Source organism: Falco naumanni, chromosome 12 (assembly GCF_017639655.2).
Source record: "Falco naumanni isolate bFalNau1 chromosome 12, bFalNau1.pat, whole genome shotgun sequence".
Lineage (NCBI taxonomy): Eukaryota > Metazoa > Chordata > Aves > Falconiformes > Falconidae > Falco > Falco naumanni.
The window spans coordinates 725,255-746,850 of NC_054065.1; the positions used below are offsets into that span (position 1 = coordinate 725,255).

Genomic DNA, 21,596 nt, shown 5'->3' on the forward strand with positions numbered 1-21,596 from the left:
TCCTTTAGTATAGCCACAAATGCCTTGACTCTGCTGTTGATGGTCTCCAGAAAATGCTGTAGAAACTGCCTTAACTGTGACATGCCAACTTTCTGTTTTCGTTTTTCCCTTTTAAGGTAGCTGATGAGTTGACTGTCTGTATATGTTGGTTTGAGTAATTATGTTATTTATTCGTTATTTATTTATATTAATTATGAAGATTGATATTATTTGATCACGGATATTCTAATGCGCCTTTTTTGTCTCCCCCGCCTGCCATTTCACTGTGCGTTTTAGAGGATCTTTTTTTCTAAAGGGATCTGCTAAAAAGGTTTTAACTTTTATACCTAGAATAACACATGATCTTAACCATTTTATCTTGTGCAACTGACAGCTCTTACTTTTAGATGCAATCTCTTTTTCTACACACATTATTTTCTTAACTGTTAGCTATTTATAGAGTGCTTCGATAGGACTGTTTCAACTGTATAATTATTTACTATTCAAATAAAATATTTTCAAATTCAAGCGTTCCCCTACTGCCTCCTGCTTCTGCCTGCTGGGCTGGCCCCGGGGGCGGGGTGGGGGGGGTGGGATGCTGGGGCAAGGCTCTGGGCTTTGGCTGGCAGGGTGCCGCACTAGCCGCCAGCCTGCTCTGGACCTTTTGATGAGATTAATTAAGGGGGGGTGGGGGGAGAAGAGTAGGGTGAGGTGTGCCTGGTGCTGGGGGAAGAAGGCTGCCCCCCCTGCGTGAAGTGAAGCGCTGGGGCCGCTTCCCTGTGCCACGGGCCGGAGCCTGAGCCTGTCCCCGGGCCTGCCGCTGTCCCCAGGTGCTGCTGCAGGGAATAGTTGCGAGAGACTTTATGGGGACCTTCCCTGGAAAGTGTTGCAGGGAAAACACGAGGAGGGGGAGCACCTTTGAAGGAGAAGTGGAAAACTCAGGGAAATCCTTGTATGTGGGAGGACACGCTATTTGCTTGAGTGGTTTTCTCTTGTGCTTGGCACTCTTGATACGTGGGGTTACGGGGCTCCCGAGGAAAAGCTGCTGTCTTCCTGCTGCTGTCAGTTGTGGAGGCTGGTGTGAAGAAGGCTGAGCTTCTGCTTGCCTTGTTTCAAAGCTAGGGCCCAATCCTGCCTGGTCCCTCTCTGCTCTGTGGTGGGATTTCTGCAGTGTCCCTCCGTAATTCCAGGGTTTTGGCCAACCCAGTGTGCTGGGGCTCCTCGCTGGAAAGGGGGAACATGCCAGTGTGTGAAAAAAACTCACAGGGCAGTGACTGAGGCAGGGGGAAACCAGGGTGCAGAGAGCCCTGGCTCACCCTGCGAGAGGGGTGGCAGATGTGGCCCATGGCAGGGCTCTGCATAGGACCTACCAGGTCCCAGGAGTGGTTTAAGGAGCAGTTTGGCTTGGGGTCATCGGCCCTGATGTGCGCAGGTGCCCCATGACTTGTGTCTGTAGGTGGGAATTGCATGGGTTTGGTCAAAAAGTAGGTTCTTAGTATTTTTTTGGCAAAAATGGTTACAATGTCAGCATAAGCAGGGAAGATGTATGCTGGGTCAGTGAAACCTCTCTTGCAGGTGCTGCATCTCCCTTTACCAGCAGGAGAAGCCACGGAGCCAGCCTCATGGCATGCAGCTCTGCAGTGTGGCAACCCCAAGTGCAAATACCCAGTCACGCACCGGTGTGTTAAGGGCCGAGCGTGGTCTCAGAGGTCTTGGCTTGGGTGTTCTGGCATGGCCTGTCTCGGGGCTGGTAATGCTGCTGAGGCTTTTGCTCACTGAAAGAGGTTTCCAACCTGTTCTGCCACGTTCACTCACCTAAAGGCTCTCCTCTGAGGGACGGCTACTTTGCTGTGGGAAAAGCAGGTGACCTTCTGGAACTTCCCGCAGGAAATGTCTGAATGTTTTTTGATAGAGAAAAGCTTCTGGAGAAAGGAAATCTTTCTAGAGAAAGATTTTTTTTCTTTTTCTTCTTCTTGTTCAGTCAGACTAAAAAGCACCAGAGCCAGTATGCTCCTGCTGCCTTGATTCCTGGGAAAACCAACTTTGTCGTACCAGGAGTACTTCAGGTCTAGGTGAAGCTGTGGGTTTAACTGTAAATTGATAACACTGAAAAAGAGATTGTGGCCTCAACAGTCTGAGAGATAAGTGTAGTTTTGCTTTTGCCAGGTTCCCTGGCCTCGGAAAGTCCCAGGTGCTGGGCTGTCAGAGCCTGGTGTTTCACAGCTGTCGGTGGGCTGGGCAGGACGCTGTCCCTGCTCGTACAGAGCCGGAGCTCCCTGAGGGGAGCTGGCCAATGCGCGTGGCTGTCATCTTGGGCCACTGGACACTACTGCTTCCAGACTGGTGTCTGGCACATCCTTCAGAGACTCCCAGAGGCTCCAGCCGTGTCTTCACAGCAGTGCTGAAACTGCTGGAACCTTTGCTCTAAGCCTGTGGCACCAGCAGGCCACAAAACAACTGCTTCATGTTGGTATTGATTTCCCAAGAGTCAAGTGAAGTCATGCCTGTCCCGGTAGGAGTCAGATAAAATCTCTTGGGGGTCAGGAGAATTTCCTGGGTTTGTAGAGAGCTGTCAGGGTAGCCATCAGCACCCACGCTTCTGCATCTTCTGCTGACGGGAACATACGTGGCAGCAGAGAATGTGGTTAGCAGAGGCTCGCATTCTTGTATTTTGGGCAGGGGTAAGGAGGGGTGACACGGGAGTGCTTTAGAAACTGGGCTCCGTTCACAAACAGCCTGTAAGCAAGGGGAGTTGTTCTTGGAGTCACCGGGCTACAGCAGCCTTGGCACAGAATGCTGCTGGGCCGTCCACGCCGCATCTCTCCTTGCATGGCTGCACCGCTGCAGGGCTTTGGGGAAATGAGTATCGGAGTCAGTACGAGTGTGAGGCACCAGCTGCTTGAGGGATTTGACGGGGAGCGATCAGCGTCACCGTCCGTGTCTCTTGCAGCTCTGGCAGTGAAGGGTACCGTGCTGCCACCACTCGGGGCAAGCCTCCCTCGGGCAGCATTTTGGGGAGGGATCTGTCCCTGCCCCGCACCAACTTGCCCCAGCGTGCTCCTCCCCGGTGCTGTCCCACCGCCCGGGCCCTGGCACAGGGCTGCAGCCCGGCCCTCCTCTGCCTCCACCTCTGTGCCCGTCAGACCCTCAAGCCACTTTTAGCTCGGTGGACGCACTGAGAGCTGAGCAGCATGACAGAACCCAGACCTCGACCAGCGCTGCTTGCAGCAGCTTCTGGGAATGCAGGTGTTGCCTTTTTGGTGCCATGTTCTCACCATCCGGCAGCACAGGCTGGCCAGCGCTGTGCAAACAAAGCCTCCTGCTGTCAGCTAACAAATCAATTTGCTGATGACTCTCAGTGCATCCAGCAGGAACAGGTTTGGGCCCCACGGAAAATGCTGATGCTACCCCAAATGTGATACGATTTCCAATACTGGGAGGCAGTTGGCGTGCAGGTAGAGAGGCAGCTCACTCTTTGTGCGCTTGGGCAGAGATGTTTACCCAGTTTGCAGACCGCTGGAGCCTTCCTTCTCACCTCTCTGAGCACACAAAGAGCTGAACACATGGTCTGAAACGGATTGTTTGCAAACTGAAAGGAACCAGGGAGATTAATTACAGGAACCTGCAGGGTCCTGAAAAATGCAGCTCAGAAACCATCACTGAACCGCGGGTGCGGGGCTGGCGAGAGGCTGGGAAGAGCTTTTCCTCTTGGTGATGTCAGTGCCAAGTGCTGCTGCTAGCAGAGGAACAGTGTCTCTGATGCCGCTTCTTGAGTGTAGGTTTTTAACAGTCTTTGGTATCAGCAGCATGGTCACTGGCAGCTGTCAGTGCAGTAGGTGCCTTGCTTGGATGACTGGCTGAGACACAGCTGGGCATGGCCAAGGGTTTTGGGGTGCGTGGCCGTGTGGCAGGAGGGAGCCTGGCCTTGCTCTGCATCTTCTGGTTTGTGTCATGGGCTGGCAGTGGGGCTTTTGCTTTGGGTGTCAGGCCTCTTTCCCATGCAAACCTGTTCAGAAACCTGTGTCGCCTTTCATGAGCTGGCGGCTGGGAGAATGGCTCAAGTTGCTGCAAGCGTTTCTGCCCGTCCGTCCCTGGCGGGGCACGCAGTGCCATGATGCAGAGTGCCGTGGGGTGCTGCAGCGTGCTGTGGGGTGCTGCAGGGTGCCATGGGGTGATGTGGAGTGCCACAGGGTGATGTGACATGCTATGGGGTGATTGCAGAGGGATGTGAGGTGCCACACGGTGCCACGTGGTGATGCAGGATGGTGTGGGGTGCCGCAGGGTGGTGGTATCAGCATGTCTTCTGCCCTGTCACCCGCCTGTGAGGGTGCTGGGTCCTGGCAGGCATTTCGGGCCAGTGCGGCTACTGCTGCAGCCGCGTGGCAGGGCGAGCTACCTGGGGCAGCCAGGCATCACCCTGCGGTGGAGGAGCAGGGTGCCTGGGCTGCCTGCATTTTGTGCATTGCACTCAAACATCCCAAATCCTTCCGTGCAGATAAAAAGCCTCATTACAGCTTTTAATGGTATTAATTAAATTTAGTTTACAGTCCACATAACAGAGGTCTGCTTCGTGGAAACATTTGATACGTTAATGGGAGAGATGGCCAGGCCAGGCGCGGCCTTTCATTGCGCAGGGCTGCCCGCCGGTACAGGCTGCAGGGCAGGGCACTGCCGAGCTGCTTTGAAAAGAAAATCTTACTCAATCAGAGGGCACGGCTGAAAAGATACCTAATGGCTAGCAAAGGCACAGACACTCGGGCTGATATTCTGGCCCCAGCTTCTGGTTTCGCTGCTCTCATCAGTGCGGGGCTGGCTGGAGTGGGGTGGCACGGCTGGGGCAGCGCCAGTGGCATGGGCAGCGGCGCCGGCATGGGGACATTTCATGGGGACATTTCGCGGTACGTCCTCCCGGTGTGGCGGCCTGGGCGTTGTTTTTAACAGCCGTCCGCCCGCTCCCACCACATCACCAGTTGCTTTTGGGAAAGAGTCACTATTTTTAAATAATCCTGACCTCTCCTTGCAGCCGTGAAGGCAAGGGAGCTCCCGGCTTGCGGCTGTGGGGCAGGGACCAGGGGGTTTGGCTGAGCCCCCCTGCCCCTGCCCAGCCCCTGCCCCAGCCCCCGCCCCTGCCCCTGCCCCAGCCCCTGCCCAGCCCCTGCCCCAGCCCCTGCCCCAGCCCCCGCCCCCGCCCCCGCCCCAGCCCCAGCCCCAGCCCCTGCCCAGCCCCTGCCCCAGCCCCTGCCCAGCCCCTGCCCCAGCCCCCGCCCCCGCCCCCGCCCCAGCCCCAGCCCCAGCCCCTGCCCGGCCCCTGCCCCGGCCCCTGCCCAGCCCCTGCCCCTGCCCCTGCCCCTGCCCCTGCCCAGCCCCAGCCCCAGCCCCTGCCCCTGCCCCAGCCCCAGCCCCAGCCCCAGCCCCAGCCCCTGCCCCAGCCCCAGCCCCAGCCCCTGCCCCAGCCCCTGCCCAGCCCCAGCCCCTGCCCCAGCCCCAGCCCCAGCCCCAGCCCCTGCCCCTGCCCAGCCCCTGCCCCTGCCCAGCCCCAGCCCCTGCCCCAGCCCCTGCCCCAGCCCCTGCCCCTGCCCCTGCCCCTGCCCAGCCCCAGCCCCTGCCCTGCCCAGCCGAGCCCCCGCCTGGGGCCGCACCGCCCGGGTCACGCCGATCGCCCCCCGCCAGTGACCGGCCCCGGCCCGCAGCGTGGCGGCCTGGGTCGGGGCCGCGCTGGGCACCGCCGCGGGGCTGGGCGGCGGGGGGGGGGCGCCCTAACCGCGCCGGGACCCCCGGCCGCCCCCTCCCCGCTCCCGGGGTTTGCTACCCCAGTCCCGCAGAACGGCCCGAGCTGCGCCCGGGCCCGGGTCCCCACGGCGAGTGCGTGGGAGGCGCGTTCCCAGCGCCAGCTCGGTGTGTGAAGTTATTTCTGCAGCTGGAGAGATGCGGGGCTGTACCCGGAGCTGTTTGGATTAATTCTCCATTGCAGACTAAAGCACCTGAAAGCAATTTAAGACAACTCTGTCCTCTCTTATTGGCAAAGGAACAGACATTTCCAAGGGTCTTTTCCCACTGCCAAATAATCCCATCGCATTCCCACTGGCATAAGCGGGGGGTAATGTGTAAGCACCCCTGACATAATTATGACTGAGAGCACAGACCCCCCTCATTTTCTTAAGTAATGTCTCCACAGAGTGGAAAATCACCATCGGAAACATTTGTTTTTAATGTTCATGCAAATGGCCTAGCAATAAGGCATTACACGGCTTAGAAAGGGAAGCCTTGTCATCACGTGTTTCTTGGAATGAGTAGTATATAAATAACGTCTTCTGAGCTTTCGTAACGGTCTGTAATTATTATTACCAAACCGCTGCAAGCTCCTGCCAGTGCAGGCTCTGTGGCTCCTGCGCAGCCGGGACGGCCGGTGCTTTGGAAATACTGATCAGCTCCGTGTGCTCCTGCTGCCCGAGTGCTGTGACCGAGGCTCCCGGGCACGAGCGCCACCAGCATCCTACAGCAAAGGACTCTTCGTGGTGGGGAGTGGGACACCTCCTCCCCCAAATGAGTAACGGTCTGTAGCCAGGGGTGAGCCGGGTGCTGGGCAGCTGGCCCTGCGGCGGCGGGCTCGCAGGTGGGGCTGAGCGCCCTGAGAGGGACGAGGCTGCCGGAGCGCCAACGGCCCCGACCCGGCGGGTGGGTGCTGCTCGTGGCAGGGGCATCTGCGATGCGGGGGCTGAAACCACCTTAAAAATCTTTTGTTGCATCTCTTTTAGGTGGCCCACCCATGTGGCTGGTGACCAGAGCACAGAACATTCAAGAGCAAAAGAGCGAGCACGGTTCTGCAGCCGACTGATTCTTTAGAAGCAGCAGTTCAGGCCCTCCCATCTTGCCCTGGAGCTGCTCCTTAGCCATACAGGGGCAATTTTCAGGAGTAGCTTGGCCAAATTCAGCCCAACAAAACCGTTTGGTCTTTCCCTCTCAGCCCATGGCCGCTGGCAGCGTGTCCAGGACCCGTGCCCCCGTGAGGCGCGAAGGGCAGCGGGAGGAACGCTCTGGGGTGGCCAGAGCTGGGGGGGCTGTGAAGAGCATCGCCGGGGCTCTAGGGCCTCCCGGTTAAGAACACGGTCAGGGCAGTGTGAGGCCTGCGCTCGTGGCTGCCCCGGTTTCAGCCGTGGCGTGGCACTAACTGATGTTCTGCCAAAGAGAACTGGGCCTGGAAGCAATGTTGCAAGTTACGCGCCCGGCAGCCGCTCCTGCGGCCGCGGTCAGCGCAGCGCTGCCTGCGGGGAGGCCGAACCCACGCCACTGACACCGCCACCACAGCACCGCCTCAGCACCGGCGTCCCTGGTGCATCCGAACCACTTGCAGCAGCTCGAGCGTGGCCCGGCAGCTGCGGCAGCTCGGCCGGGCGCCGGCAGGCAGAGGGGGCTGCCAGGGGCCGGAGGGCGGCGTGCCTGCCAGCGGCACCTCGTGCCCCGCGGGCGCAGCACACGCCGCGCAGTTACGGCCCTCCAGCGCTCTCTGAAGAATGCCGTTGGGAGCCAAGTTTTATTAGGTTTGTGAGGGGTAACAGAACAGCTTTGTTAGCCAGTTCATAGTACGAAACCACAGCTGAATTTTTACAAATTAATATTTTTAGGTTTTTGACATCAGGAAAATAGTATTTCCATCGGTGTTTTAATTCTTCCCTGAATTAGAGATGCATATTGCTCTAACAAGAAAAGTCTCCTTTTATTCAGGGGGATGCCTTTGAAATTATGTCAGACCATTTATTGGATCACTGAGAACAAGACAGCCTCGCCTATCCAGTCCTGAAAATAAAATAAATTAAAATACACATTTTATTTTCTTATTTCCTTTACCAACACATGATCAGTAGAAAGCAAAACCAACACGTGAAGCAGAAAATCAAAACGGCAGTGAAAGCCCTTAGCAAACGAGGCCCCTTCCCAGCAGGACGGCTGCCTTGCCCACATCCCCGCACGCCAGCCAGGCTCGGGCTCGGCGCCTCCAGCCCTGCTCTGGGTGCCTCCGGGGAGCTGCCGGCCCCTTGCGCCGAAGAGCCCCCGACACAGAGCCCAGCGGAGCCGCCTCAGTGTTACTGGCAATATTTAGTGTCCCGTATTTACAGGGCAGTCACGGAGCTGGATGCCGACTCGCAAACAGACGTTCACGTTGACACCAAAGTAGAAGTGCAAAAAAAAATGGTGGCCCAATGGTGCGTTTTGCTTTACCAGAAACCAAATCCCCTTCACTTAAACCAAACGACATTGAGGTGTGCATGGAAGTGCCAAACTGCAAAAACGAATAAAAAGTGACCAGGCGGCCCAGAGCCAAGGTGAGTTAGGAGGGTGGGAGGGGTCTGACACACCGCTTGAGAAGGGACAGACACTGATCTTCAAAACACCAACAAAATAAAGTTAACGCAATAGTCATAGTGCAGCCAGCTCCTCTCCCCGTGCAGGCGCGCCAGGCGGGCACGGCAGCCCCCGCTGAAGGGGGTGCCCAGCCCAGCCCAGCCCAGCCCCAGCACTGGCGTGTCCCGCAGCACTCACCGGCTGCTGCTCTGCTGTGCCCGGCCGTGCTGGCGCCTTGCTGGAGCTCTGCCCTCAGCCCAGCCTGCCTCGCTCACACCCAGGGCTTCCGGCATGTCTCCCATTTCTTTTGTTTTTATAATACAGGGGGGGGGGTTAAGCTCTGAAGAGTTACCACCCCTAGAAACTTAGGACACACATAGACTGAAATACATTTCCTATTGAAAATAACAAGATTTGCTTGCTATACGAAGTGCCAGGAGGACACGGCACATCCTCAGAAGCCTTCGGATTTATTCTATTCTAAGTAGAGATGCTTCAGGTTGCAGACTGTTGCCCTGACGCTGTGTCACAGTGAGGTGGCTACCTGAGAGGTGTGCTGCCTAATTATTCAAACCATGGTGAGGAGCAGTTGTGGCAAATGTGCGGCATTTATTCTGCAAAAAGGAATTTGGTTATTTTTACTTTTCTTAGCGAGCGGTTCGCCGTACACAGCTATCGTGTGCGCTATTGCAAATGACACGGCAATCCTGAAGCCAAAGCCGGTGCCAACAATGACAGCTTCTGCCTAAGATAAATGCAAAGGCACGAAGGTAAATGGTTGAACCCAGTCGGGGCAGAAGCTTCTGACCGGTCCCTCACACCTGCGCTGGACGCTGCTGTTCTGGCAATCGCACCGCGGCAGCAGGGTGGGCACCCACCAGGCGCTGACGAGCCTGGCCCTCTGCTCTGCCGTGCTGGACCGGGCACGACCAAGCGGCAGCTGGAGCAGCTTTGGCTTCAGGATTTTATGCAATAGGTAGTGACATGTGACCCTGAACAAGACACCACGATTAAATAAGATTTTAATGCAGGTGGTGCCACATCGTGCCAGTGGTGGCCTCTTCCTGAATTTCAGATAAACGACCTCTCTTTTTTGCAAGTGATTGCTAGTTCTTAGCGACATGCACAAAACCGGCGCCAGATGGCCAGGAAACAGAAGGGGAGCAGAGGCTGAACGCAGACTGGCCAGTGCCTCCCTCGCTCACCCGCACCCCAGAGGACGGGAACACTTGTTATGTGGCTGGTCATAGGAAAATCTCTAGACAAAATCCCCTAATACACAATTAAGTGTTGACCGGAATGACTAAAGCAACACTCTAAAGCTACATTAAATAACTGGTTTCAGCACTGGTTCATGTCCTCTTGCAGCGTCACCAGTACTTGTGCACAGGTGCCTGGGGAGAAGTGCGTGCTGCCATCCGCCCGATGCCACACCAGCAGCAAGAGCCCGCCGTCGCCTTCACTTGCTTTGTGACTGCAATGATCACATGAAGCGCATGATGATAAGACAGGTGATGGCCGATCGTTGGCCGCGTCCATCCGGATGCGAGAACTGCGATTTTACAGAGCAAACCTCTCACCCATCCTCTTCAACATGTGCTCATCCAAACCAGCAAGTTCTACAGTGACAGTAAATACTTTATCTGTTTTAAGGTCTCTTGGGTTCCCTCGGCCGGAGTTCTGCTCCCGCAGACCTCAGCTGGAAGACTTGCTGAGAGCGCTGGCGGAGCGGCGAAGCTTCCCAGAGACTCTGCTCCTCGAGGCCCGTGGCAGCGCGGGCGAGGTCTGCTCTGCCAGCTCCAGTCCTATGGCCACGGGAAGGTCAGCGCTTGCACTTGTGGTGAGGCAGCCTGGAAAACATAACGGGCAGGGGAAAATAACGCAAGGACAGAAACAGCCTGCGTGTCTTTGCATCAGAACAACTGCAGAAAACGCAGCCCCTCTCCACCTCCTCTTCCAAATTAATCTTGGGTGTCACTCAGGTGAACTTGACGTTTTATAGTGGCCCAGGCAGCTGAGGAACTGCCACCCTGGCCCTCCCCGCACAAAAAAAAAGGCATTGCTCTTTGCCGGCTTCCAGGAGAAGCAAGGTGCGGCGGGGCTGCGAGCGGCCGGCAGCGCCCGGTGGGCAGGCGAGAGCCCCCCAGCAGCCCCCCGCAGCCCAGCACCGTGCTGGGGAATGGCTGCACCAATCCTGCTCGCTTGACGGGCCAATAAAGCCCACCTAACAGGACTCGGAAAATGTTTGTTTCAAGTGTGTGTTTTATGTAAAACTATTTCTGCTCTGTGTGTCACTACATGGCTCTTCTCTATTTAATCGGCTACAGAGAGCTAGAAATGCTTTCATGAAACTCCACCTGGAAGGTATCTTAGACTCCAATCAAAAAAGAATCCTAATTTTTTCCCAACTAGTTCCACTCCTTAAAGAGGACGCTAGGTACCCACCATTGTTGGTGCACTCACGGCCACCATCCAAGACCTTCATTTGTGGGCTGGGGGACCGGGGTGGCTGCAGCAGAGTCTACAAGTGTTTACGCTTTGCTGTTCGACAACATTAAGTTACATCTCGGTTATTCCCCAGGGGCGATTACGACTAGAGGCCAGGACTAAATGGGTTGTCTGAATGAGAACAGATGAGGAGCAGTGATTAAACTAACAAGTAAATGAATGAAGTGAGGTGGGCGCGTGTGCGCAGCTCCTGCCTCTCCGCGGCGCGCCCATAATGGTGCTCGGAGGAATAGGGACACGCATGCTGCAACCCAGCCCTGCTCTTGCTGCTGCAGTTCTGATCTGTCCCAGGGCCCTTCCCCGTGTGCGCGTCATTTCATCAGCTCCCCTGGGGTACGGTATTTTTAAACCACGTCACAATTCTCTACGCCTTAACACAAAGGTTTTGCTTGGCGGTGGGGCGGAGGAGCAGCCTCGCAGCCAGGTGGTGTGAGCCTGCGCGGAGGCCGGCAGACGGCCCCCAGCCCACACCGAGGGTCGAGGCCACTGTGGCAGCCCGACCCCTCCCAGCCCCAGGCCGATGGGTGCCTTCTGCAGCACAGACCCTCCCCTGTGCAATGAGCCGAACTTTCACACCACGCCTTTATCTGCTGTTGGTTTGTGTAATTGATGGCTATTGGGCTGCTGTCTTTAATACTCCCTCTATCAGCCCAGGTGACTCTCGAACGTGCAGGCAATGCACCGAGGCGCAGGCAGTGCCACAGCTGAGCCACTCACAGGCGGTGGCACGGCGGGACAACCTCGCTCACGAGCAGGGCGAGCCTTGTCCTCGCGAAACGTGCCAGGACTCGCCTGTGGCTCAGCCAGGCGGAGGGGACAGCCGTGGGCAAGGTCTCTGTGGGCAGCGAAGCCCCTGGCACTCAATTTACCTCCTAAGGACAAAGACCCAAATAGACTCGGCTGCTTTTTCACCATGCAGCTGAAGTTAATCCGGGTATTCCAGACTCCTGCCAAACACGACAGCCCGTCTCACCCCATCAGCGGGAACGGCAGCAGCCCTGCTCTGCGCGTTAACAGCTTGCACCGATCCTGTCACTTCTGGGGAGCAATGCTCGGAATCTGTGGGGTTTGCTGGGCACAGGCAGCATCGCCTTCCGTTTCCTCGCGGCAGGGGTTAAAGCTTTGTCCCGGTGCTTCAGCTGACCCCAGACACTTTAGTGACTCGAAGCAGGAACAGAGCAATGCCCAGGTCCCGCTGCAGCCAAGCCCAAAGCACCTCTTGCTCCTCCAACAGTTTGCAAACAGGTGTTTGCATTTCAAAGACAATCTTTACTTACCAGATTTATACTTCAAGACAATTGACTGAAGGGGAAATATTGCATTAAAAAAAGGTGAAAAATATGACTTAGCATGTAAAGACATTTTCCGTGAAAAACGTGGAGCTGTCAGTTTGGGATTAAAAACAAAACCTGCAGTGCTGTTCGTGGGGAGAAAAGCGTGGGGGAGGGAAGGGCTGTGAGGGAGATGTTGTACTTTACATTCCTGCAGTTAAGCAGAATGGCAGATGGTCAAAATAATACAGTTTTCACCAAATGGACAAGCTCAAGCAATATTCATGCAAGCACTGAACAATGCATCGCCTGCGCATATGAAAAGCGGGGCGGCTGCGGCAGGTGGGGCTGCAGGGAGGCACACCGCAGCGCAGCATCCGCCCGCCTCAGGAGCCGGCACATTCCTTCAGTCCAAACTTTCTTCTGGCGAGTCCTTAGCTATGCAATCAACCTTGAAGCTCCCCCGAAACCGCCCTGATTGATAGGGAGACAGCAGCTGCAGAGTGAGCAAGTAATAACCACGAAAGATAAAGGCTTTCATACAAATATTATAATTCCACTCGCAAGCTGTCTGGCACGAACTCTAATTACTTGGCTGTCTTGCAAGGGGAGCCTGCAACTTTGTTCAGAGCCGAGGCTCCGCTCGCTCAGCTGCGCTAGGGAGAGAAGCAGGGCTGCACGCAGCCACCGACGCGCTGGCACAGCCAGTGTCATACGTCCACTGGTGTCAAGATGCTTGCGAGAGGCTTAGTTCTTGTTCTTTTTGCAGTGATGTGGGGGAGGGTTTTTTTTTCTCTCTTGCTCTGTTCGTTTCAGGTGGTGCACGGGCAATGTGAAATTATAAGTTGTAAAAACCAAGCAGCAGCTCCGTGATGGCATAGTAAATAAAAATTACCAGTTTCTGACTCACAGGTGGACCAGCACGGTGCTTAAAATTTACAGCTTGGCCAAACATGTGAAATTTGCAAAAAGGGGGGGAAACTCCGTCAAAAGCTGCCCAGCAGCTCTCTCCTGTAAGTCACGCTGGCTTCTGGGCGAGCGCCGCCATGGAGGTGATGCCACGCAGCTGCCATGGGCACTCGCCACTGGTGGGCCAGGGGGTGTGCCCAGCATATTCCCAGTGGCTGCCCCATCCCTGACCCCGTCCCGTGGTGCCCTGGCCACAAACACACACGCAGGCGGGCCCGGCCACGACGAAAATGCTTCCCATCGCGGCAGGTGCTGGTGTTGGCTTGGCCCGGCAGCAGCCGCCTGGGTGGGCAGGCGGTGGGCACCCCATGGGGCTCGGTATGCAGGGACGGGAGGAGATGGGGTGGTGGCAACAGGGACAGGCAGAGACAGACCCAGAGAGCCCCAGAGCCACAGCAGCCACGCGTTGAGCACAGGAGGAAGAGGAGGAGGAAGAGGAGGAGGAGGAGAGCTGTTAGTGATGAAGTGCAACGCCAGCAGCAGCGAGGCCTGCGGGAAGCATTGCTCTTACCTGCAGCAATTACCATAATGAGACCATTACATATTCTAATCTAAAGGGAAAGAACACAAAATCATATAAGTACAGGAACTGCACACCCGTCACGCTCGCACGAAGGCCAGGCCAGCTGCTCGCAGGCACCTAGCACAGCGGAGCGGCCGCAGGCGACACGGCAAACTTGGCACACGGTGGGCGCCAGCTGTAGGGGCAACTCGCAATACAAAGTGCACCTCAATATGCTCAGGGACCTGAAGAGAATCCAGTACCCACAGGCTTTTTCCTTGCCCCTGTTGGTCTCTTGATTGAAAAAATAGAGGGAGGAAACGTCGGCAAAAATTGGAACGAATAATCCTCTCCCTCCAGCTTTCACCAGACTCGCCGATATGGTACGGGGGGACTTCAGCAGCCTCTTAGTTCAGCTGCACCGACGCTGTTCATGGTCACGCAGTTTCAAACTGGGTAAAATCTGAGGCTTCACAGAGACCAAACCCACTGTTGCACTGTAGGCAGGACCACCAGAAGGTGACCACCACACGCAGCACCGGGCCACACAAACCTCCCATGAACGGTGTCACTTGTGTGTGCAAAACCTCATCCCAGGCAACCATACGCCTGCATGCGAATGAGGGGCACACAAGTGACAGAGCAGGTGCCTCCATGGTCTCCTACAGGTACAATGCTTTACGGTGATGAAGGCTCAAGTGTTTAAAATATCTTCCTTGCAGGAAGGGATTAAAAATTCGGTTAGTAATACAGATACAAATACACTTTAAATGAAGAGTTACCTTTCGGAAAGGTAGAGACGAATGGCTTATTTTAGCTTCAATCTACAGAACAGAAAAAAACCTGGTTTCTCACACAGCACCAGGGCATGTGCTCTAGGAAAAAAGATCTTTTAGCAATCTCTCTTCTCCCCGTGCAGCAGATGAATGCTCCTGAAAGCAAAATAACCCTTTCCCCACCCTTCAGATGCGTACAAGCACAGGAACATTGGTACTGATGATGGCAAAACATCTTGGACATCCTATGGAGAAAACGGGCAGGAACTCTGCCAGGACAGCAGCAATGCAACGCTGTCATCATGCAGCCAAACTACTGGGGGTCCAACTCCTCACCAAAACTGGCTGAGCCCCCCTCAGGGACACCGCGTGCGGAAAACCAAATCTAAAAGCATCTTGTCTGTCAGCTCCCTCAGAGCTGCAGTAACTAATTAGAGGGTTTTTTCCTTCCCCACCGACCCAACCCACCAGAAGGCCCCAGTATCTCTGTGGTTGAAAATCAGCTTTTCAAGTTGACTCTGTGCTCAGCAACAGCACTTCATGAGTACAGCGGGTACCGCTCACGGCTTTACAAGATACGGGCTCCTTACTGATGCGCTGCAAAGCTGCTGAGTTTGCTTTTACGAAGTACAACAGCAAAAAGGGTATAATTTGTGTGTTGTAACGCTGCTGATAATTTCATGAAAAAGACAGCAACTCACTGCTGTGAAATTTCCCATGGAAATTATTTGGTAAAAGCAGGTGGTAAGCTACTGCCATTCCCCCTGTGCCGGCCCCTCCCCCACCCCCACCCCCACGTGCAAGCTGGAAAACCCTTTGCGCCTTTAACCACGTTCACACGCGCATTTCAGGGGCTACTGCAGAATCCAGAAATTAGGTTCCTCTGGTTCTGATGTGGTCTCTCCAGAATTCCTCTGCGCTGTCTCAGAAGCCGGGCACCGCCCCAGGCCCGACCATTTTCAGCGAGGGGCAGGCGAAACCAAACAAACCCCTCCTTGAGCGTGGCTGTGGTCACCCACCCTCATAGCACGCAGGGAAGAAGCAGCATCCCCAGCACTGCAACAGCATTTTCCTTTTCCCTCATCGCCCTTGCTGCCCTGGGAGGAACTCATTTGACAAACCAAGCGCAAGGCTATTGCCCTTCCTTGGCAAACTTTTCTATCATATGAGAAAAAGAGAAGAAAAGCGGGTCTTAATGTGGAACCCAAGTGTGTAAAAATGGATTACAACATCACACGTAATGGTTATGGTTTCTGAAGCTTTATACTTGAGAAGACCTACGAAGTTTTCACACGTGCCATGACACACCTCCCCCCCACCCCCCTCAATTAACCTATCAGCCGTAACAGGTCTGTGGAAATCTTTGTTTTCTTTCCCAGTAAATGTGAAGGTAATAAAATTCCAGAGAGAACCATAGCAGTAAATCCGCTTAGCATTTTGACATGGTCTGCTTTCCACTCACAAGGACAGGCTCAAAATACAACATAAGCAGCATCCTGAACTTGCATGTTCAGGTGTGTGTGTTTTGAAGAAATTATCACTAAATAAAGCAGTGGCTGTCTTCATGCAAGACCACACATACTCAACGGTCTGAAACGCAAATACAACCACCAACTGCACCAAGTATGCAGGAGGTCAAATAATCGGAACTGCACTTACACCACGCAGCTCTTTGCCGCGGTTGGTATGAGCCGTTACACTATTTCGTATTTTGTTGACTGACAGCCGTTTAAACCTGCATTTGGTATCTTTCATTTGGCTTATGCCTTTAAGCAAACCCCAAAGGCTACATGGTTCAACCTCAGCAGCAACCTGGAAGAACAGGCGGCTGGCAGCTGCCGAAGGCTGGCAGCTGGGCAACGGCACAGCACGGCACTTACCAACTATATCTGGAGAGTCTTTCTCCCAGCTGAGTTTACACAGCCCCTTCTCCCCGCTGAACCCACGAAGACGCTGAGGAAAGAAGGGTGCCTGAGCTGACTGCCCCGAGCCCACCCAGCAGCACGGCTCCTCGGAAGGTGTCGGGGGACAGCCCAGGCTGCGCCTGCAGGGCCAGCACAAGCCACCGGCAGTTTCCGTACCTGCTCCCCCTGAGCAGGCCGGACCCTAAGTGAGCACCACAGCAGCTGAAACGTAGGTAGAGGAGGAGGTTCGCTCCACTCTTGTTTGGCTATGAAAAACAAAAAAAAAGCAGCGCCTCAAAGAGCTGTAATTGGCGCAGTAAGAATCTGAAACTACAGGTTGATCAAGGGCAGGAACAACCCCCAAAAAAGCACTCCCAGCACAGGTAACGAGTGCTTGACACCATCACGTACCCAGCTTTGGTGGTTTTAGAGATTTGGAAATAAAGCCTGAATGTACACATCAAAGTTCTAATCAGTTGTGACTTGGAGCAGCCGCTAATTAATTCTGCGTTGGCCAGCCAGCCAGACGGACCACAGCAAGTGTTAGTGGTTACTTCTCCTTTGCAGGCAGGCATGCAGCACGCCTGCAGCGCAAACCACCGCCCCGAGGCTTGGCCCGGGCACCGGCAGCCTGCAGCAGCAGGACGGCACCGCACAGGCGCTCTCTGTCACGGCGGCTGCAGGGCTGACATGCCTCAATGCAGAGGAAAAATGCAAAGGGGCCGCATGGCCCGGAGCTTTCTCACAACCTGACAGCTTGAGCAGCTGGAGCTGTCACCCCGCAGAAGAGAGAGGCCCGTCAAGCTAGTATTTTTTCCCATCCCAGCACTGATTGCTAGGGAGGAAGCCCTCCCTCGCCATCCCCTCTCCCAGAGATCGGAGCTGGGAGAGCTCCCTCTGAGACAATCAATTAAATGGAAAAAAGAAAGGGCCCAGGCTGGAAGCCCTGATGTTTCTCTCACCCCCACTCCGCTGCAGATCCCAAGGTTACACCAGGCTTGACGGAGAAGCAACCCGGCACCTAACACAGCCTCTGGGACAGGTCCGGGCTGTACACCCGCATAGGCAGTGGGCAAAGGGAAAAACTGCTGCAAAGTAATGATGCAACATGCTCACCGTTCTGCAGGGATTTGTCCTCTTCTGAACCAGGCCTGGTGTAAATTTACACCAGACTGTTCAAGTCAGAGGAGCTGCAGTGGGTACAGAGCTGATACCACCTAACGATTCATGGTATTTACTATAACTTTGCCCTATTTAATAACAGACCATTTCTAACCCTTACAGGGATGCTAAGATTTTCACCAATTCAAGCAAGTATTTCTCTTTCATGAAAAAAATGCGAAGTATCATACTGTCAGCATGTATAACCTTCGACTTTTTTAAAAACCTAAAGGGTCTGACCGAGGCACGGGGGTGGTCCCATGGTACACTGACGATGTAGGAGGTTCCTTCCTATTCCTTCATAAAGAACTACCAGCAAGGTGTTTAAACTCTTCAGACTGCTAAATGCTTGAGTAGATTAACAAATCAAGGAACACACCACAGCCTGGAAAAGATTTTCACTCGCTGCCTGAGTCTGAAAGAGCAAAAATGGTGTTTCTGATTTCTAGCGTTGTCTTTCTGACTGCGGGAGGAGGGATGCGCTTCCACTCAGTCACTGCTTCATCATTCAGCAAAATTATTATTTTCTTTATAGCATCCACACGTCGTCATAGAAATCATTGTGATTTCTCAGTTCTGCCATTAAAAGACCCAGAAAGTGGATCAGAATTGCTGTGCCGTGTTGTTTGAATACGCTCAAGCAGGTTTCCCTAAGTGTGGAGGAAAGAAGGAGGTAATGGAAAATATGAAATGGGTTTATTCCATTTACACACGCTGAAAGGCATCTCTGGGGAGAAAGGGTAAATTCTGGGTTTCTGCAGAACATCCTCTTTCCTCCTTCATTAAATCAGGTAATTATGCTTGATTCGACTGGAAATTTCATTTGGCACCTTTTCATTCTCTGCTGTCAAGCAGCTACCATGGGCCAAGAGACAATTTCACCAAGCAGGAAAGGATCATCCGCCACCAGGCTCTGCCTCCGTGATGCTGAGATGCAGAGAGCACCTCGGCAAGGTCCTGGGTGAGCTGGTAGCTACCACGGAAGGAACACAGTGATGGGAGACCTCCCTATTTCTGAGCCAAGGGTTTTGAGGCTGGCAGTGACGGAGGTGGTTATGAAATGCCATTTCTGCTGACGAGTAGAAATTAGGAGCCACACACGTGCAACAGCACGGTGCTGAAAGCCGCCCCGGCGCAGCGTCCAGCTGCTGGGCACTGCACCTTCCCGTGGTGGTGAGAACGCCCAGGCAGGTGGCAGCGCTGTGGAAGATGGGCAGGAAGGCCACATGTGGACCACTGATAACCAAGACCAGAGGGGTAAGGAGCACCTCCTGAACCCGCTGGTGCAGCTTCAGGAGCCCTCTGAAGGCAGTCCAAGCAGGCAGCTGGGGCAGGCCGCTAACCCAGCAGTCAAGATGCTCTAGTTTGCTGAAGATCAGCTGTAAGAACTGTGCGAATTAAACAGAGGGGAGAAGCTGGGCAGGTCCCTGCGCCTCCTCTGAACTCTTCACAGGGGAGGGAGGAAAAAACCCCACAGCAACACCTTGAGTCCTCTTCCCACCCCTCTGCTCCACCTCCTTAAGCTTTTCCTCTTTGTTTACTGCCGGGACAACCTCTACCATTGCAACGTCTGGCACCTACGACTGCACTTTTTCCTTCTCACCTAGAACACCTTGTGATGAGCTCTGTGCTAATGACTTGCCTTCTCGTGCTTCCTTCCACATTTAAGGGCAACACCTGTACTGGAAAAGTAAGGATTCAGAACAGAGGTTCAAGCCGCGTCAAAGCGCCGCGTGTAGCTCCACAGCAGCATCCCGGTCCAGGCAGTAACAATTGCCAGATGGTTTCAGCACTGCCTCTTCTCGCAGTGGAAACAGCTGAGCAGTGGGCTCCTAGCTGCCAGGCTAGTCTGGAATTTTCTAAGTCCCAGTTACTAGAAACTAATTTTTTCAGTTTCAGGCAACACTATCATATTGATCAAACCCAACACTTGGCATGTGCCGTGTATGCTGTAATGTCATGGCACAGCTACTCACTTTCAGAGGTGTATTTTTGAAATACTCAGCTCCATCCAGCTTCCCTAAAAATATGCAAAAATATTTATAGAGAAGCTGGAGAAACTTTATTCTACCTAGTACACATAACTGACAAAACACACTACAGATTTTCAAGGAGAAGGCATCGACAAAGAAGTAAAAAAAACCCAGAAAAACCAAACCAAAGGAACCCCAAAGGAATCATCACTCAGTTAGCATTAAAAAGAATGTAAGTCTGTTTAAGACAACAGTTACTCCAGGTTTTGTGTTGTTTCTGTCAAAAACAGATTTTAAAATTGCACGGCCATTTGAAATACTCCCTTTTGCTTTAAACAGGGAAAGATAAAGCTCAGCACCTAGAAAAAAGTGTTTTTCAATAAACTAAATCTTGTTTGTTGTTTGTTCAAGTTATTTTCTACAAGAAATTTATGCATGTAAAAGTCCGGAGACAAAAGAAAAGCATGTGTCACCTTTTCAACAAAAAGGCTGCAAAATCTCAGTTTTATGTAAATAAGCAGGCACAGCTTCCAAGGCTTTAAAACCAGGGAATGCTGAAAACCTCTGTAGTTCCTCAACTCAAGTGTTGCTCCTGGGCAATGCTATAATATTCATTAAAGAATCCATTTATCAACAGATACCACATGTCAGAGTTTTCCAGCACAGTTTTCCTGACACTCCGCTGAAAATGATGCTTTAAAAAAATTTAAATGGACAGCAATAATCTGAGGTATTTTGCCTGCCATTTCATTCCACAATAGCTGTAGCAACTAAAAAGCGAAGATTTACACTATATCCTTTCTGATAACGTCAAGCATTATGCTTTATTTTCCAAATCATTAGCATGCACAAGAATGACCTCATGGTGAACAGATGCACTTGGATATGGCAGTGATTAGATCAGTCCTCTCAGCAGTCAAGTGTGCCCATTTCAATTAACCCTTTGAAGCACTAACTGCAAGTCTGCGCTGCTGAAAAGCAGGTTTGTAGATTCTCTTGAAAGTAGAAATCTACCCTCCTAAGTATAAAACCCTGAAATCTAAATCTTTCTCTGGTGGAAAAGTTACCTCTTTTCCTTTCTAGAATATCTGACTACTTCCACTTTCTAAGGGTTAACACGATTCTGGCTTCCGATCTTAAATGGAAAGAAAAAAAAAACAAACCAAACCCAAACCCAACCCAACCCAACCCAAACCAACAAATGCTTTTTATTCAGCAGAGGTAATTAAAGTTGGAACGTTTTGTATCTGTTTGTGCCTGTTTAATTTTTACGATATTTTCCAAGAACACACAAGTATTTTGTTGAATAACTGTTTTTCTTTTTGGCTGAGGGAGCAAGAACAGAAAAAAGACAGCAGCTTAAACCCCCATCCTCTAAAACGAGAGAAATCTGCAGAGGGAAAGGATAAGAATAATTCAATAGTGTTGGATTACGGAGGATTTCCTGGGCTGACTCTCATACCCAGCCTAATTAAAATACAGCATGTAATGTACCAGTTTAACAACAAAGGACCGTATTCTCATCTTTTGTTCCTAATCTGCACATCCCCTAAATGAGTTCAGGGATGTCCATTCTGCCTACCAGGCTGCATTTTCAACGTTTAAGGTATTCAGGGCTATCTATGATACATACAGGGTATGTTGAAGGTTCTACTTCTGAAAACAGCAAAAGAGGTCAATCGGACGATTTCCGTGCATCAAATGTAGCACCTGCAAGACTATTTGTGATATGGGAGACTAAGCCAGGGCACACTTACAGGAAACCCACGTCCCCTCTGAATCTAGGGGAAGCATCCCTAGAGGCAGTATCAGCAAACATAAAAACATTTAGTTTAAATAAACAGATCACAGTTAATAATACACCAATAATGTGTGTCATTAACAGCTACATATTCAATTAATTTAATGGTCTTGATTTGCTTTATATACTGCGTTAATTACTAAAACCAATCTTAATTTTAATAAAAAGCATACTTACTCATTGACCCTTTCTATCGTGCACACGTATACGCAGCGATGGCAGGATTACAATTAGGTGGTATTAAGAACAAAGACCAGAGGAGAATTAACCTTAAATTTACCTGAAAAGTTCAAGCTAGGCAGGGTTAGCAGTATCAGCTGGCTTGTTACTTTAGAAGGGGAAACACAGACCTGTGTCAGCTCCATGCATTTACTGCTCTGTGATTCATTTTTGTTTCTGTTACAGAACAGAA

General features: G+C 52.8%; 2 protein-coding genes across 6 annotated transcripts in view; one reads left to right on the plus strand and one right to left on the minus strand.

Moving 5' to 3' along the window:
- Positions 1–7,376, plus strand: part of CFAP61 (cilia and flagella associated protein 61) — a 117,569-nt gene extending 110,193 nt beyond the window's left edge. For both annotated transcript variants that reach the window (XM_040611823.1, XM_040611822.1), the window contains one exon: positions 6,735–7,376. In XM_040611823.1, coding sequence (XP_040467757.1) covers positions 6,735–6,814 — 80 coding nt within the window. In that variant the 3' untranslated portion in view covers positions 6,815–7,376. The remainder of the gene's footprint in view (positions 1–6,734) is intronic.
- Positions 7,377–7,785: 409 nt separating this feature from the next.
- RALGAPA2 (Ral GTPase activating protein catalytic subunit alpha 2) overlaps positions 7,786–21,596 on the minus strand; it is a 136,183-nt gene continuing 122,372 nt past the window's right edge. For 2 of the 4 annotated variants that reach the window (XM_040611818.1, XM_040611819.1), the window contains one exon: positions 7,786–10,169. In XM_040611818.1, the coding sequence (XP_040467752.1) occupies positions 10,015–10,169 (155 nt within the window). In that variant the 3' untranslated portion in view covers positions 7,786–10,014. Of the gene's footprint in view, positions 13,619–21,596 lie in introns of all 4 variants that reach the window. The other 2 variants (XM_040611821.1, XM_040611820.1) reach the window with 2 other exon arrangements.